Here is a 17,140-nt window from a genome sequence, read left to right as displayed (position 1 = left end):
TGTGTTTTTTCAAATAGATTTTAAAAGGATGAGAACAAGTCTAGAGGTGAGCATTTAGGAATGTGACTCTGAGCATCCAGGAACTTTCTGCAGCTCCACTCCCAGCGAGTGCCCTCCTCATGGCAATGTGCTGAGCCTTAGCTCCCTCTTCTAGAAATTGTCTGATAGGACCTGCCTTAAAAGTGTTGTCCTTTCTTCCACTCAGCAAATAGCTAATGAGAGCCTGTCAAATATCAGGTGCTGTGTGCTTGGGATGAACGCTGGCTAAAACACAGGCCCCGTCCTCAAGGAACTCAGCACGTAGTGAGGAAAGCCAGTCGGGAAGCAGCAATAGTATCCAATGTGCTGTAGCACGGCACTGAACTCAGAGCCACGAAACACTTCTCAGGTGGTGGGGTGAGGCCTGGGAAGACAGTGGCGCTTCAGGGGCATCTCGGGGAATTTCTTAATTCTGGGTGGACTAAGAGGGCAAGGACTTCAACATTAGAAGGCGTGTCGTGAGCAAAGTCAACAAGACCATGGCATGTTCAAGAACGGATTTGCATATGGTTGGTATGTCTAGAGCATAGAGTGATTGCTTGGTTTATTTGTTTTTAAAAATAGTGAATTGTAAGGAAATATTTAAAAAGTAAGTAGTCAGGGAACTGACAGAAAGTAGATGCCTCCATCAAAAGGGGTAAACAAAGAAAGTTCTTTGAAGGTGTGGAAAGGATTAGGGAGACCAAGAAGGGATAATGAAGCTCCCTGTGCCCCCAGGGCTAGCATCAGCGGGGAAACCATTGCTACCTCTAGACCAGAAGGAGCAAGAGGAAGGGAGGCCTTGTCAGAACTATAGCTGTAGCTGCCCTACAGCACTGAGGCCTTGGTGAAAGAACGCACCCACCACTGCCTGGCAAGGCGAGAGCTGGGGATAAATGCCCCAGTTTCTTTCTCTTCCCACCCTCCAGTCTCCTGCCCATGACTCCCATTGGCCAAACCCAGAGGGCATGGGAGCCCAGATGATGCAGCCCTCAGAGTTCAGCTTACCTAGGCACAGAGCAGGGCTGGGGAGAGTGGACCTGGAAGGGTAAACAGCATCCAGTGCAAAAATAGTCACAAAGACCTTATGTGCCATACTTTAGACTTTGGACTTTAGCCTACAGGCCGGGAGAGACATTAACTAATTTCATGACATAACCAGCCTGGGGAGGGGTGAGAATGATGCTTACAGTTGGGAGACTTATTGTAATAGTCCAAGAAGGAGGGTTTAGGCTGTTAATTGAGGCAATTGTCATGGGGATCGAGAATAGGGAATGAGTTGGAGAATGAGTTTGAATGAGCAGGGCGTGTTTGAATGAGCAGGGTGTGAGGGCAAGGACAGACAGAAGGTAATTGCAGGTTTCCTGTATGGCTGCCTGGATGGATCTACAGATAGCTGAGGTAGGAATACGGGAGCAGTTTTTAGTTAGGGGAAGATGAGTTGTTCCAGAATTGAATTCAACTCAACACTCAGTACACACACAGACTCTTAATTACAAGTGAGTGCTTGCTCACCTGCAAAGTACTACATCAGTGTTAGTTTTTGTAATGATTAGTCTTTGTTAAGAAACTAAAAGTATAAACAGAAATGAGAAAAGGAAGAATACATGGTTCAATAAATGCCAAATTCAGAACAACAGTTACTAATGAGAGGAGGGAGGAGGAAGATGGGATGGGGGCGATTTGAGAGAAGTATATATAGGCTTCAGGTGAACCTCTGAGTTTAAAATTTTTAATCTGAAGCAAATGTGAAAACTGTGCATGTTAGGACTTGGCACTACTAATGGTGACCATTCTCTGTAAATTTCTCACATTTAAAATATTTCATAATTTTTTTAAAGGTGAGAAAGAGGTTTTCACTTTTTAACATACCTCTACAGTATTTTGAAAGGTGTCTTCATTAAAATTCAATCCCTAAGCAGTTTTCCTTAAGTGTGTTTTTCTGATTAGGAGAAGGAAGCTTATGAAAATGGAGACATTTGGAAGATAAACCTATAACTTTGCACGTTTCCTCCAGGCAGTATGACAGGCTAGTTCAAGGGAAGTTAGCACAAAGACATGCCCGAACCTTTCATAACCTTACATAAGCTAATTTGTATTGAGGTATATATTTAAATAATCGTATTTCTTGATTAATTTTCATGTTAATGTTTCTCAATCACTTTAGCCTGAAAGTCTGAATGGTTAAATATAAAAGTTTTGAAAAATTTTAAATGACATTCATTATATGTCAGCATGTTGGGTAAGAAACTACATTAAAGATTTTTATAAAGTAAATTAGCCCTAAAGATAACAAGCTACTGTACCATTGGGTTTGTATAAGAATCTCCCAGAATATGAAATTGCCATCATTGTTAAATAGAATTTCTCTCATGTTAGATTCAGAGGCCTGGAAAATGGAAACTGATCTCTTTAGAGATAGCAAATAAAATGTTCCCATTGTTGATTGTGGATTAGGACAGAGGTTCTCAAACTTCAGCTGCAAAAGAATCACCTGGAAGGCTTGTTAAACCACAGATGTCTGGGCCCCACCTTCAGAGCTTTTAATTCAGTAGGTGGAATATGGCCTGAAACTTAGCATTTCTAACAAGCTACCAGGTGATGCTGCCGCTGGTCCACACTTTGAGAACCTCCATAAATGTAAGTACTTGACGACTGGCCCTTTTTTTCCCCCTTCAGTTTTTTTTATTGTGGTAAACTACACGTAACGTAAAATCTGCCATCTTAACCATGTTAAAGTATGCAGTTCAGTAAAGTATGCACTTCAGTAATATTCAGGACTTTCATATTACTGTGCCTCCATTTCCAGAACTCTTTTCATTTTGCAAAACTGAAACTCTTTAGCATTAAATAGTAACTCACCTTTCCCCACCCCCTAGTCCCTGGCAACCACCATTCTGTTTTCTGTCCCCATGATGTTGACTACTCTAAGACCCTCATATAAGTGGGATCATTGATTGTCCTTTTAAGTCTAGAAGCCTAGAGTCATTACCCCAGCCAATTTCATGTCACCTCTCTCAAATTAAAGCTGCCACATGACGAGTTAAAGAACCATATACATGCAACAGAAGGGTAATAAACTGATTTTCAAAAAATTGTCTCCTTACTTTAGAGTGACAGTTGAAATAGAAACGTAGCCATTTCGCAGTCCTGTAAAAGGTGTCTTTGCAGACTGGCTTTTTTCTTCTTTCCTCTTGCCCTTTGCTGATCTGCTTGTTTCGCCCTGGCAGAGCTCTCTGAACGAGAAGAGGAAGGTCCTGGCTGGGCAGCACGAGGATGCCCGGGAGCTCAAGGAGAACCTGGACCGGAGGGAACGCGTGGTGTTGGACATCCTGGCCAATTACCTTTCAGAGGAGCAACTCCAGGATTACCAGCATTTTGTGAAAATGAAGTCAACACTCCTCATTGAGCAGCGAAAGCTGGACGACAAGATCAAACTTGGCCAGGAGCAGGTCAAGTGTCTGCTCGAGAGTCTTCCCCCAGATTTCATCCCCAAGGCAGGGGCCCTGACTCTGCCCCCAGACCTCGCAAGTGAAATGTCTCCTGTTGGGGGAGGTACTGTCAGTGGTATTTTTCCAACATTAACCTCTCCACTTTAACCTCTTCTAAAATACCCGAACAAAAGATCACCCTTTCTCTCAACACTATTTAATCTGAAAAATGTTTCAGTACAAACCACTGTTTAAACTCTGTGGGTTATTGGGGGTTTTTCTGGGTAAAAGGAAAAAGTTCTATCCAGGAAAAAGCCTATGTTTTCCTTCTTGCCCTTCATGATTATCTTCTGAGAGGTTGAATGCTGCTGGGATCGTACCCCTTTCTATTATTACTTTGTAGTAGAAAGAAAATTAATGAAACTCTGAGAAGTGATTGGAGGGTGTTTGATCGTTAGTTTTTAACAGGCTGAGGCAACACAGATGAGTGTGTGTCACCCTTAGGAATGTATCCACGGTGGCCTTCCTTGCTTGTGGGCAGTGCATCCTGATGACAGGTACCAGTACTCATTAATGAAGTGTCTGCAACATAAAGCCTTAAAGAGAAACACACACACAAGAAAATTGTAAAACCTTGAACATTGTTGTTATTTATATTTTTAAAAAATGAAAAAGATCATTGTTTGTGTGCTAACCACTTATTTGATTCTATTTTGTGGTGGACGTAGACAGTTATGTTTGAGCTTTGTATTTTGTGAAAACCTTAATGAAATGAAGAATTCCAAAGATAGTGACATTGAGCGTGGAGACTTTTGTTTTTTTCTTAAACTCTTATCTGTCTGATTTTTACAAATCTGAGTAGACCCTCTGTGCTTGTGTTAAACTGAGAAGGGAGAAGCCCAATTCCCACTTCTGTCAGGCCTCCCCACTTCACTCCTGCAACCAGTGGGAACACACACACCCTCCCCAGGAAGAGAGCTTTCCGCAGCCTGGTTCTCACATCACTTCCTAGTGCTTTGTGTCATCGTCACTGTGGTGGGAAGAAAGAGCTAAATTTTACTAACAAGGACAACAACTCTCCTCCAACCTGTATGACAAGAGGAAGGCCAGGATCCAAGTCAATTCAAAGCGGAATTCATGTTGTCCTCCGGTACAGGATTTGGGCTATATACACCCTATATTTAGTGAGATATATTATCAGGCTATTTTACTGATGCTTTAAAAACAAGTTTGTTTTCCTAAAATGTCAAACCTGTCAACCACACTTTTATTAAAAACTCTCTCCTTGACAGCTGAAGACTGATTTTGCACTATCGTGCTTCAGAAGCAACATCTCAGAGAGCACTCGAGAGCCCAAGTTGTAAGTTGATGAAAACGGACTAGAACCATGGAAGGAGGCGATGAGCCAGTGGCCAGGCTATGTTGACAGCTGCTAGAGATGGCAACAACCTGATACCTTGAGCAGGTGGTGCATCCCGGGCTCTGTTATTTTTTGTTGTTTTCACACATGCTTAATCCATGGCTGGTGGCCCCTCTGCTGATGCGGGCTGCGAGGACTGTAGCAGCTAGTCCTAGAGTATTAGGAGAGTAAAATTGGTCTGAGGGTACCAGATGCCCTTTTTCCTTAGTACGTTTTCCTTACTTAATGAAATTTGTCTTCTGGTTAAGAACTTGAAAACTAGTTTTGGTCCCAATATAGATGTCTGTTGATCAACTTGGAACCAATAGGCCACCCAGAAGTTTCTTGTAAGCCATCAACCAAAGCAGATGCTTTGTTCTTTGGAGGTTTTATACTCTCTGACTCCATTGATACAGTAAGACAGCACCTTGGTTTCCCAGGAATGTTTTTAAAAGCTTTTTATCTTACATTCAGAGGTCCCATCTCCCAGGAAATCGGTGGAACTAGTGACAGCACTCAACAGCCACAGTGCATGCTCATTTTGAAGTAAAGAAGAACAGTGTATCTCGCTGACATTTCTTCAGACTTAGGCCAACACAGCTGCCTGAAATCAACTCTAACTGGTAATAACTGTGTCTTGCTGATACTGAGTGGTTCTTGGGGTCAGTTCACATTGCAGCCAGCCAGCAAGTGTCTTCAGCTGTTCTTAGGGAAATTCCTTGGAGGGATTCTGCAGCTCCCAGTTCCTAACGCTTCCAAACTCTTCTTAAGGGTTTGACTGGGAACATTTTACACATTCAGTCTTTTTCGATCCCTTTTCTAAGTTATGCACGTCAAAATACGTGACACCCCCCCTACACAGTAGAGTAGCAGGTAATGCTGCTTGGTGTGCCACAACACCTGGAAGCTTATGCCCTTCTTAGGGGAGCATCTCTCCTTTTGCCACACTGAAATGTTGTTCTGTTGTTCTATGAAATGAGTGAGGTACCGAGTGTGACTATGAAATCTAATTCTTAGGTGGGTGTGATATTTATTCTAACAGGACTTGACCTCTGTGCTCTGACAAGAAGAAACCACTAACCTAGTTTTCATTGTTAACTTTTAAATGCCTTTGGCTAGAAAATAAGCCTGTTCTTTACCCCTTTCCTATTTTGCATTCTATTTCCATTTTTTTTTTGATTGGCCTTGAGCTAACATCTGTTGCCAATCGTTTTTTTTTTTTCCCTTCTTCTCCCCAAAGCCCCCCAGTACGTAGTTGTATATTCTAGTTGTAGGTCCTTCTAGTTGTGCTAGGTGGGACACCGCCTCAGCATGGTTTGATGAATGTTACTAGGTCTGTGCCCAGGATCCGAACCAGCGAAGCACTGAAGTGGAGCGCACGGACTTAACCACTTGGCCACAGGACTAGCTCCTCTTTTTCCACTATTAAAAAAAAGTCACCTACAGTGGAAGCCATCCTTCTTCCTCCAAACAATATCCTCAGCAGGATCATGAGCACAACAACTAGGAGCGCGTTGTCGGTCAGGATTTCAGGACACACCTGACGTCGTCAAGAATGTTTGTTCACAGTTCACAACTGTCCCTGTAGATGTGATCTTTTCGGAAATCCATGTACCATCAGGAGTTAGGTGGGAGTGGGAAGGCCTTGCAATAATCCAAATGCTGATACTCAAGGAAGCTGTGAAGTTCCAAGAAAGAATAATGTCCTAGGAGAAAATTGGGAGGCCTCCACCTTCCTGGGCCCCTTGAGAAGTTGCTGGACGTGTTGCTACATGTTGGTTGACTCAGCCTTTTCTGATGCTGTTTGGTTTCTTGTGGTGGCTGCTTACCCCCGAAGAATGCAGGAAGGATCCATAGTGAAAGTGTCTCAGTTTCTCTGGGAGGCGTTGTCAAAACCAAACATTTTTTCCTTTGCTCCAGGGGAACATTTGAGGTTTTGTTTTACATAACTGGTTTTCAAACTTGAAGACTAGCAAGTTTGGGTCAACCCCTAAGAATCAGTGACTTTTGAGGTGAGGAGTGAGGGCTTAAGTGACGTCTTTTGAGGCTCACAGAGGAGAAACCAGCGTGGGACACCCCAGTTTTCCTATTATTCCATTGTTACCATGTGATCTAAAATCACTCCTGAGTTAACAGGTAGCTCACAGTTGTTCTGAGTAAGAGCTCTACCTTTAAGTGTGTATTTTATTCAAGCGTCTTTTATTAAGATATTGGGGGCTTTTCTGGATAGCTACGAAAATGTTGGCTTTTTATTCTTACATGGTTCCAAATCTTTCTCTTTAGTTATATTTTCCATGATATTATTGACTTTATTCTGTTGGGTTGGAATTATTTTTCCTTTTTTAGAACAATGTGAATTTTATTCACTTTACTACTGGAAAGAAAAAGCAAGAACTTCAACCAGAAATAACTTCATCTCCAGCAAGGTATGAAGTAGCCAGATGAATGTAACAGGCCTTTCTACACAGAAAGAGATTAATGGGGACAAGGTATTCTTTGCTGCCTTAAGTCTTTGGGACGAAGCATGGGGTAAAATAATAAAGACCAGTTTAATACCAGAAGGGGACACATCAGCAGTTTTTGTATTTATTCTTATTTCTAAATAAAACCTCACTTTTCTTATGGGAACTCATTCAGACACTAAGTCAGCCATGGTTCCTCAAAGTGCGGGCAAGATGCTATCTCTGTCAGAATCCCGGGAGTGCTCAAAAGTGCTGGCTGGTGGGAGACAGCCGAGTGGGCTGGGAATCTGCATCTTATCAAGTTCCCCAGGTTACTCTGATGCACTTAACATCTGAGAGCCACTGACACCAATCATCTCTACCGTTTCTATGATTAGGATCACAATAGTAAGACTAGTAGGAATTTATGTAATAGTAATCCCAGAAATTCAAAGCCCGTCATGTTGCTCTCGTTAACGGCATTATTATGATATTGTCCCTGCTATTTTTATAATCCCCAAGGCTGTGATAGGGGTTTTTTTCCCCCTGTTCACTGTCTTCTGGATCTGTCTTAAATTTAAACGAGCTAAGCACTTTTTCAGGCTCAGTTGCACTAATTATTTTTACTCAGAAGTCATGTCAGTGATCTGAGTTCTGCCATGATACCTGCACTAACCTGAAATCACGATGGACCTTGTCAGTGGGGACCTTCCTCCAATTTCTGTTGCTTCCTCACGGGTCTCATGCTACCTAGGAGTCAGAATTTCACTTGCTGTGGATTTGACAGTCTAGCTAATGAAACAAAAATGTGTTAACTTCCTTTGAGAAGTGAAAGGAGCTATCACCCAGTTTCAAAACCCTAAAACGAAAATCAAGCAAGAAAAATGTTGCGAGTGGTGAAATTGGCTCATTTATTCCTACTTCACTGTAAATTCCTCTCAAATCTTCTATAAGTGGAAAAGCAGCTGCATTTCTTGCTAAAACATCAGTATTGCTGTTGCTTTACACAGTGGGGTGAACATGGGAAGTTTAATAAACGAGTGACTATAGAACGTAAGGACATTCTATATAATACCCTGGAGCTAAGGGAGAGTACCCAAGGAAAGACGAACTTGGAAAGGGGCCCCCTCCCAAGGCTGAGGTTCAGACCTTCTTAGAGAAAGCCTCTGAGTCATAGGTGATTCGCATGGGGGAACAGGTGTTCACAGAATGCCTTCGGGGCATTGATGCACGCAGGACTCCGTCAGAGCCCCAGGGGTTCTAGTCCACAGGGCTGGGAGAAGGTTAGCACCTGCTGAGATTGCAAGGTCACCGAGGCAACCCGAGGCTGAGGCAGAAATCCATCAGATGTCCTCACACCCACACCACTCATGCACCAGGCAACAGCCAAAACAGCAACATCGTCTTTTCCTTCCCTCCTGCCCCTCCAGCACCCTCTACTGAGACAGCTTAACATCGTGCTCACTGTAAGGGAGAAGCTCAAAGTGATTCTGTCCTGTATCACAGAGCATCTACTGAAGGGTGGTTGTGGAGCTGGGAGGCAATAAATTGATGACTGGCATAGATTTATTCTGCTAGATTATTACCTTAGCATTACCCTTTGGTATCACATAGAATTTTGTAGCTGTTGATTCTGTAAGAACTGTTTTTCTGACAATAAAGAAAAAAACAATATGTATCAAATGCACAACTTATAACTCTTAAAGGAGAAAGTTTCAAAGGAAAGCAGTTTCTCCTTTTATGTTTTCTTTAAATGTGCTTCATACACTCATATTCCTCAAAGTCCCTAAAGCAACAGATTTAAGTTTGAGGCCTATTTGAGAGCACGTGTAAGTTCTCTGTCTGTCAGTCTCTGCCCAGCTCTGCCTCTGTACACCTCTGTGCGTCTGTCTCTTGGAGTGTCTCCACATGTATATCTTTCTATCTCTGTGTCTGTCTTTTTGTCTATCTCAACCTCTACAACTGTCATCATCCTGTTCTTTTAGAATCCTTTCCCTAAAGGATTCTAATTATATTTTCCTTTCTTTTTTGGGGGGGGGAGGGAAGTGACTTAGAAAGGAGAAAGTGGGAATTAGTAAAGAACTAGGAGGAATTTAGTTCACAGTCCATAACTGTCCCTTATCAGAAATACACGACCCATCAGAAGTCAGGTGGGAGTGGGATGGTCTTGGAATAAGCCAAATGCTTTTTTCAGTTTGGGGGAAAAGAATTTCACCTCATTTAAGCAAAAAAAGAGAGAGAGAGATACCTAAAAGAGGACTTTGCAATGTGTCTACGTATGTATAAGAGTGAGTGAGAGCTATTTCCCTTCTCTAATTAGAACAGAATACAGGAATTGGCGTTGTTTTGCAGTGATAGGCGTTGAGTTAAGAAGGAACAATCCAACAAAGTGGGCTCACAGGCATTAGAATGAGAACTTAAAAAGACAAATCTTCTTTCTTGACAATTAAAAGAAAAAATAGAATACAGATCCAGCTGGTGTGAAGTGTTTTGGAAGGAGATTTATTAAAGGCAGGAAGACAGTCTGACATCCCTTCCAGGATGAGGGCTCTATGCAAGTAGACAGGCAGAAAATGAGCTTCAGCTTAGGATATAAACAGACTTTTCCCAAGGTTACTCAAAAGGTTTAACAGTTTATTAATAAACTCAATAAGGCATCACTGGATGTGTTTTGATGTTATTATTTAAAACTGTGAGGAAACATTCCCCAAAGCAAGGAATGATTGCTTTAATCTAAGTTTGAAACCCTGAACAGACATATTTTCTCAGTGAGAATGGAAATCCTCTTCCTCCACTTTTTTTCTTTGCTTCTTTAAAAAATGTATTCCCTAAATTTTTTACAATTCTTACTGAAGACTTATTTTTGAACAATAAATTTGGAAGATGATATAATGGGGTTTAAGGACAAATTGTAAGACTTTCTTGTAAATGTCAGTTAAAAGCTAACTAAGGAATTATGTGTTTTGGAATGAGGAACTAAGGAAATCAAGATATGGTTAAGTAATGTGCCTCCACAGGTAGATGAGACAGTACATGTTTGGGCGATAGACCAGGAAATGTGCACATTCATTATTACTCTGGATACTTAAATATATGCACTGGCATGGCTAATTGAGAAGGTATGTGATATGCCTTGTGAGTGCAAATAATCCATAATTGAACTATACATCAAAATTGGAGTGAGTTTATTACATGATCAGTTCTGAGGACTATAGCCCTGGGCTTACACCAAAGAAGTGGGGTGTACCTAGTGGTTATATACCATCTTGGAACAAAGAGCATACATCACATATGACAGGAATATCTCTTTTACTACTATCTTAAGATGCTTAGCTGGCACAGCAGGTCAGTAGTCACAGGGTGAGCACAGCAGGTCAGTAATTAATCCTTAGTTTCCAGGAAGAGATGCTCATCCCTAAAGAAATTCTGATATGGGAGGAAGTTACATCCCTATCTTTAAGGGCATCATTTTTGTCTTCGGGACATAGTAAATCTTTAAAGGAGATGTACACTGCATGCTCAACAGGCCACATCAGGGTTTTCTGGAAAAACAAGGTCAGGCTGAATTAGTTTTAAACCAAATGGCTTCCTCATATACTCCAATATATGGTATTGCTTTTCATTTATCAGCCTGCTAGCAAAAGGAGAACCACAGCTCTTCAGATCAAACTGATCAGAAATCAGTGGGAGGTAGCTAGCAAAATGACTTCTGTCCCTGATACATAAATACAAATATGCAAGACACATGAATACAAATCAGCAACAAAAAGGCAACCAAATTTTGGAAACTTGGCAAAGGAATTAAATAAACATTTCACAAAAGAAGATATACAAATGGCCAAGAAGCACTTGAAAAGGTGATGGGCATTTTTAAACTATCTGGGAAATGCAAATTTAAACCACAATAAGATTCCATTACCCACTCACAAGAATGACTAAAATCAAGTGTTGGTGAGAATATGGAGCTCTTACACATTGCCAGCGAGCGTGTAACCAACTTTGGAGAACTATTTGGTAGTTTTTTACAAAATTAAACATATTTACCCTATGGTCTAGCAGTTCCACTTTTAGGTAGCTACTCTAGAGAAATAAAAATATATCTCCACAAAAAGATTTATACAAGAATATCTATAGCAGCTTGAATCACAATAGTCAAAAAACTGAAAACAACCCAAATCTCCATTAATGGGTAAATAGATAATCAAACTGCAGTACATTCATACAATGGAATACTCCATCAATTAAAAAGAATGAAATATTGATACACGTGACAACATGGATGAAAACCATTATGTTAAGCAAAAGAAGTTACACATAAAAAAGTGCATACTGTATGATTCCATTTATATCAAGTTCTAGAACAGGCAAAACTAACCTGTAATGATAGAAATGAGAAAATGGTTGTTTGGGCATGGAGGGAAGCTAACTGATTGAAATTGAAAAGAAGAGAACTTTCTGGGATGATGGAAATATTCTATCTTACTTTGGGTGATGGTTTCATGGATGTATGAAATTGTCAAAATATACCAAACTGAACATTTAAGATCTGTGCATTATACTGATTGTTAATCATATCTCAACCGAAAAAAATAGTGGGAAGGAAAAGTTAAAAACTGGGGAAAACTAGTTATGTGACGTTGACTAAATAGGTAACTGGTTTTTATCCTTCATCCAGTTACTGGAGATCCCGAAGATAGAAACTCCCAGGGATTTTTATCATAGTTGGGGTGTAGCCTAACCTGCTGTAACAAATAGAGTAAAAAGCAAATAGAGTCCAGTTCAAGATGGTGACATAGAAGGCTCCTGAACTCACCTCCTCCCATGGACACAATGAAGCCACAGCTACATATAGAACAATTGTCTCTGAAAAAAATCCAGAAACTAGCTGAGCTACTCCTATACATCCAGTGAACAAGAAAATATCCACATAATGAGTAGAAAGGCTGGAACACAATCTCACCAAACCCCACCCTGAGCATAGTGACATACAACTGGGAGGGAACTCACAACTCCCAGCTTCTCCCTGAGGAGTGAAGTGTTTGGAATGCACATCTGGTGCCCCAACTTTTAAGACTTCCACCTGAGAGAGGCTGCCCAAAACATCTAGTTCTGAAAACCAACAGGCTTTGTATCCACAAGACCCACAAGGCTATAGCAAACTAAGAAACAGTTCCTAATAAGCTCACACAGACTCACTGTAGCTATCTTCCCAGGGCACAGCACAGAGACAGCAGACTGAAACGCCCAGTCTTTCTGTGAAAAAGGCCTATCTGCAGATCTTAAAAGCTGCAGCCTAAGGGACAGGCTTCCAATTTAACATACATGTAGGACCCAACTGCAATCCTGTCCAGAGACCAAGGAGGCCAGCAGGTGCTATCTTTGCATCCTCTCTGCCCCACCTCAAGTCACCGGTGTCTCTGTGAAAGGAGCTTGTGCATGCACCTGGTGCCGCAGCTTTTCTGGGACACCTCCCTGGATAGTCTGGCTCTGGTAGCCAACAGGACTGGTGTTCACAGGTTCAACAGGATGGTGGCAAAAAAGAAACAGTTCTTAACTGGTTATCACCCCAGGGCTTAATGCAGATGGAACAGATAGAAATGCCCATCTTCCAGTCTTCCCCTGATAGAGGAATTTTTGCATACTTCAAAAGCTGCTGCCGGAGGGTCTGGCTTCCCATCATCCTGCATCTAGGTGCTGATCGAGATCCTCCCTTTTGGGACACTGACCGGTCTTGGCACCCCCTCAAATGCTGGGAGCCACTAAGGACAAAGAAAGCTGCTGTACAATCACAAGGGTTTGAGAGAAAACCAAGACATAGGGCAAGGTTGAATTTTGAGTTTCATCTCCTACACAAGGCCACTCCTTCCAGAGTAGGAGAAGTGTCTGTTTTCTCTAATGCCAGAAACAAACACAAGGAGTTGAAAATGAAGTAACAGAGGAATATGTTCCAACTGAAAGAAAAAGTTAAAACGCAGAAAAAGACCTTAATGAAACAAAGATAAGTGATTTGCCCAATAAAGAGTTCAAATTAATCATCATATTGATGCTCACCAAGGTCAGGAGAACAATGCATGACAAAGTGAGAATTTCAAAGAAGAGATAGACAAATACAAGAAAATATGAAACAGAAATCACAGAGCTGAGAATACAATAACTGAATTGAAGAATTCAATAGAGGAGTCCAACAGCAGAATGGATAAAGTGGAAGAAAGAATCAGTGAACTCAAAAACAGGGCAGTGGAATTCATCCAAAGGAGCCAAAAGAAAAAAGAGTGAAAATAGCTTAAGGGACTTATGGGACATGAAGCAAAGCAATATTCACATTTTAGGGGTCCCAGAAGGAGAAGAGAGAGAGAAAGTGGCAGGAAAGATTTTGAAGAAATAATGGCTGAAAAAGTTCCCTAACCTGGAGAAGGGAACAGACATTCAAATGTAGGAAGACTACAGAGTTCCAAATAAGAAGAATCCCAAGAGACCCACACCATGACATATTATACTTAAAGTGTCAAAATTTAATGACAAGGAGAGACTCTTAAGAGCAGCAAGAGAAAAACAACTTGTTTCATACAAGGGAACCCCCATAAGACTATTAGCATATTTTTCAGCAGTAACTTTGCAGGCTAGAAGAAAATGACATGATATATTCAAAGTGCTAAAAGAAAAAACTGTCAACTAAGAATACTCTACCCAGCAAAGTTGTCCTTCAGAATTGAAGGGGAGATAAGGAGTTTCCCAGACAAGCAAAAGCTAAAGGAGTTCATCATCACTAAACCAGACTTACAAGAAATGTTAAAGGGACTTCTTTAAGTTGAAACAAAAGGGCACTAATTAGTAACAGGAAAACTTGTGAAAGTATAAATCTCACTGGTAAATATATAGTCAAATTCAGAATAATATAATGTTATAATGGTGATGCGTTAATCACTTATAAATCTAGTATGAAGGTTAAAAGACAAAGTAGTGAAAATAACCATAACTACAAGAATTTGTTAGTGGAGAGACAAGATAAAAAGATATAAATTGTGACATCAAAAACATAAAACATAGTGGGGGGGAGAGTAAAATTCTAAGGCTTTAGAGTGCATTTGATCTTATGTTGTTATCAACTCAAAATAGACTATTATAACTCAAATATTTTATATAAGCCTCATGGTAACCACAAAGCAAAAATCTGCAGTGACTATACAAAAGACAAAGAAATCTAAGTATAGCAAGACAAAAAAATCATCAAATCACAAAGAAAGAGAGCAAGAGAAAAAGAAAGGAACAAATTACAAAACAGCCAGAAAACCATTAAAAAAATGGCAATAATAAGTCCCTACTTATCAATAACTACTTTAAATATAAGTGGACTAAATTCTCCAATCAAAAGACACAGAGTGACTGAATAGATTTAAAAACAAGACCCAACTACATGCTGCCTAAAAGAGACTCACTTCAGCTTTAAGGATATACACAGACTGAAAGTGAAGGGATGGAAAAAGATATCCTATGCAAATGGAACCAAAAATAAAGCTAGGGTAGCTATACTTATATAAAACAAAATAGACTTTAAGACAAAGACTGTAATAAGAGACAAAGAAGGTCGTTCTATAATGATAAAGGGATCAACCCAAAAAAGATATAACATTTGTAAATATTTATGCATTGAACATAAGAGCACTTAAATATGTAAAGCAAATGTTAACAGACTTACAGGGAGAAATAGACAGCAATATAATAATAGTAGGGAACTTCAATACCCTACTTTCATCAACAGATAGATCATCCAGACAGAAAATCAATAAGGAAACATTGGCTTTAAATGACATATTAGACCAGATGGACTTAACATACACAGAACATCATATCCAAAAGCAACAGAATACACATTCTTGTCAAGAACACATGGAACATTTTCCAGGATAGATCACATATTAGGCCACAAAAGAGGTGTTAATAAATTTTAAAAGGCTGAAATCATATCTAGCATCATTTCTGACCAAAATGTATGAAACCAGAAAGCAATTACAAAAAAAACACCTGGAAAATTCACAAATATGTGGATATTAAACAACATGCTACTGAACAACCAATGCATCAAATAAGAAATCAAAAGATATCTTGAAACAAAGGAAAATGGAAAACAACATACCAAAACTTAAGGATGCAACAAAAGCAGTGCTACAAGGGAAGTTCATAGCAATAAATGCCTACCTCAAGAAACAAGAAAAATCTCAAAAAAACAACCTAACTTTTCACCTCAAGGAACTAGAAAAAGAACAACAGGGGCTGGCCCCATGGCTGAGTGGTTAAGTTCACGTGCTCCGCTGCAGGCAGCCCTGTGTTTTGTTGGTTCAAATCCTGGATGCGGACGTGGCACTGCTCATCAAACCACACTGAGGCAGTGTCCCACATGCCACAACTAGAAGGACCCACAACGAAGAATATACAACTATGTACCTGGGGGCTTTGCGGAGAAAAAGGAAAAAAAATAAAATCTTTAAAAAAATAAAAAAAGAACAACAAATGAAGCCCAAAGTTAGCAGAAGGGAAAAAGTAACAAAGATCAGAATAGAAATAAATGAAATGGAGACTAAAAAGATAACAGAAAAGATCAATTAAACTAAGAGCTGGGTTTTTAAAAATATAAACAAAATAGACAGACCTTTAGCTAGACTACCAAGCAAAAGAGAGAGGACTCAAACAAATAAAATTAGAAATGAAAGAGGAGACATTACAACTCATAGCACAGAAATACAAAGGATCATAAGAGACTACAATGAACAATTATATACCAACAAATTGGACATGTTAGAAGAAATGGATATCTTCCTAGAAACATACAACCTACCAAGCCTATTTCTATGAAGAAATAGAAAATCTGAACAGACCAATTACTAGTAAGGAGATTGAATCTGTAATCAAAAACTACCCATCAAACAAAAGGCCAGGCCCAGACAGCTTCACAGGTGAATTCTACCAAACATTTAAAGAAGAATATCAATCCTTCTCAAAGTCTTCAAAAAATAGAAGAGAAAGGAACATTTCCAAACTCATTTTACAGGGCTAGCATTACCTTGATACCAAAATTGAAAAGGACACCACAAAGAAAATTATAGGCCAATATCCCTGATGAACACAGATGCAAACAAAAATTCTCAATAAAATATTAGCAAACCAAATTCAACAATATATTAAAAGGACCATACACCATGATCAAGTGGAATTTGTACCAGGAATGTAAGGATGGTTCAACATCCATAAATTAATCAATGTGATACACTATATTAACAAAATAAAGGATAAAAATCATATGGTCATCTCAACAGATGTAGAAAAAGCATTTGACAAAATTCAACATCCATTTATGATAAAAACTCTCAAGAAAGTGGATATAGAGGGAACATACCTCAATATAATAAAGGCCATATATGGCAAACCCACAGCTAACATCATACTCAATGGTAAAAAGCTAAAAGTTTTTCTTCTAAGATCAGGAACAAAACAAGGATGCCCAGTCTTGCCATTTTTATTCAACATAAATAAGTAAGTCCTGGCCAGAGCAATTAGGCAGGAAACAGAAATAAAAGACATCCAGATCAGAAAGGAAGAAGTAAAATGCTCCCTGTTTGCAGATGACATGATATTATATATAGAAAACCCTAAAGATTCCATCAAAAAACTGGTAGAACTAATAAACAAATTCAGTTAAGTCACAGGATATATAGTCAATATACAAAAATCTGTTACATTTCTATAGAGTAATAACAAATTATCAGAAAGGAAAATTAAGAAAAATTAAATTAAACAATTCCATTTACAAATTGCATCAAAAAGAATAAAATACCTAGCAATAAATTTAACCAAAG

General features: G+C 39.7%; 1 protein-coding gene and 1 long non-coding RNA gene across 9 annotated transcripts in view; one reads left to right on the top strand and one right to left on the bottom strand.

Annotated features, from left to right (window-relative positions):
- Positions 1-4,243, top strand: part of SHROOM3 (shroom family member 3) — a 249,737-nt gene extending 245,494 nt beyond the window's left edge. For all 7 annotated transcript variants that reach the window (XM_070614572.1, XM_070614570.1, XM_070614571.1 and 4 more), the window contains one exon: positions 3,249-4,243. In XM_070614572.1, the coding sequence (XP_070470673.1) occupies positions 3,249-3,617 (369 nt within the window). In that variant the 3' untranslated portion in view covers positions 3,618-4,243. The remainder of the gene's footprint in view (positions 1-3,248) is intronic.
- The window catches only part of LOC139082551 (uncharacterized), a 66,677-nt gene that overhangs the window by 36,211 nt on the left and 13,326 nt on the right, over positions 1-17,140 (bottom strand). The window lies entirely within an intron of this gene.

Source organism: Equus przewalskii, chromosome 3 (assembly GCF_037783145.1).
Source record: "Equus przewalskii isolate Varuska chromosome 3, EquPr2, whole genome shotgun sequence".
In the NCBI taxonomy this organism is placed as follows: Eukaryota; Metazoa; Chordata; class Mammalia; order Perissodactyla; family Equidae; genus Equus; species Equus przewalskii.
Note: the sequence above shows the minus strand (reverse complement) of the source record. Positions and strands in the feature narration are given on the sequence as shown.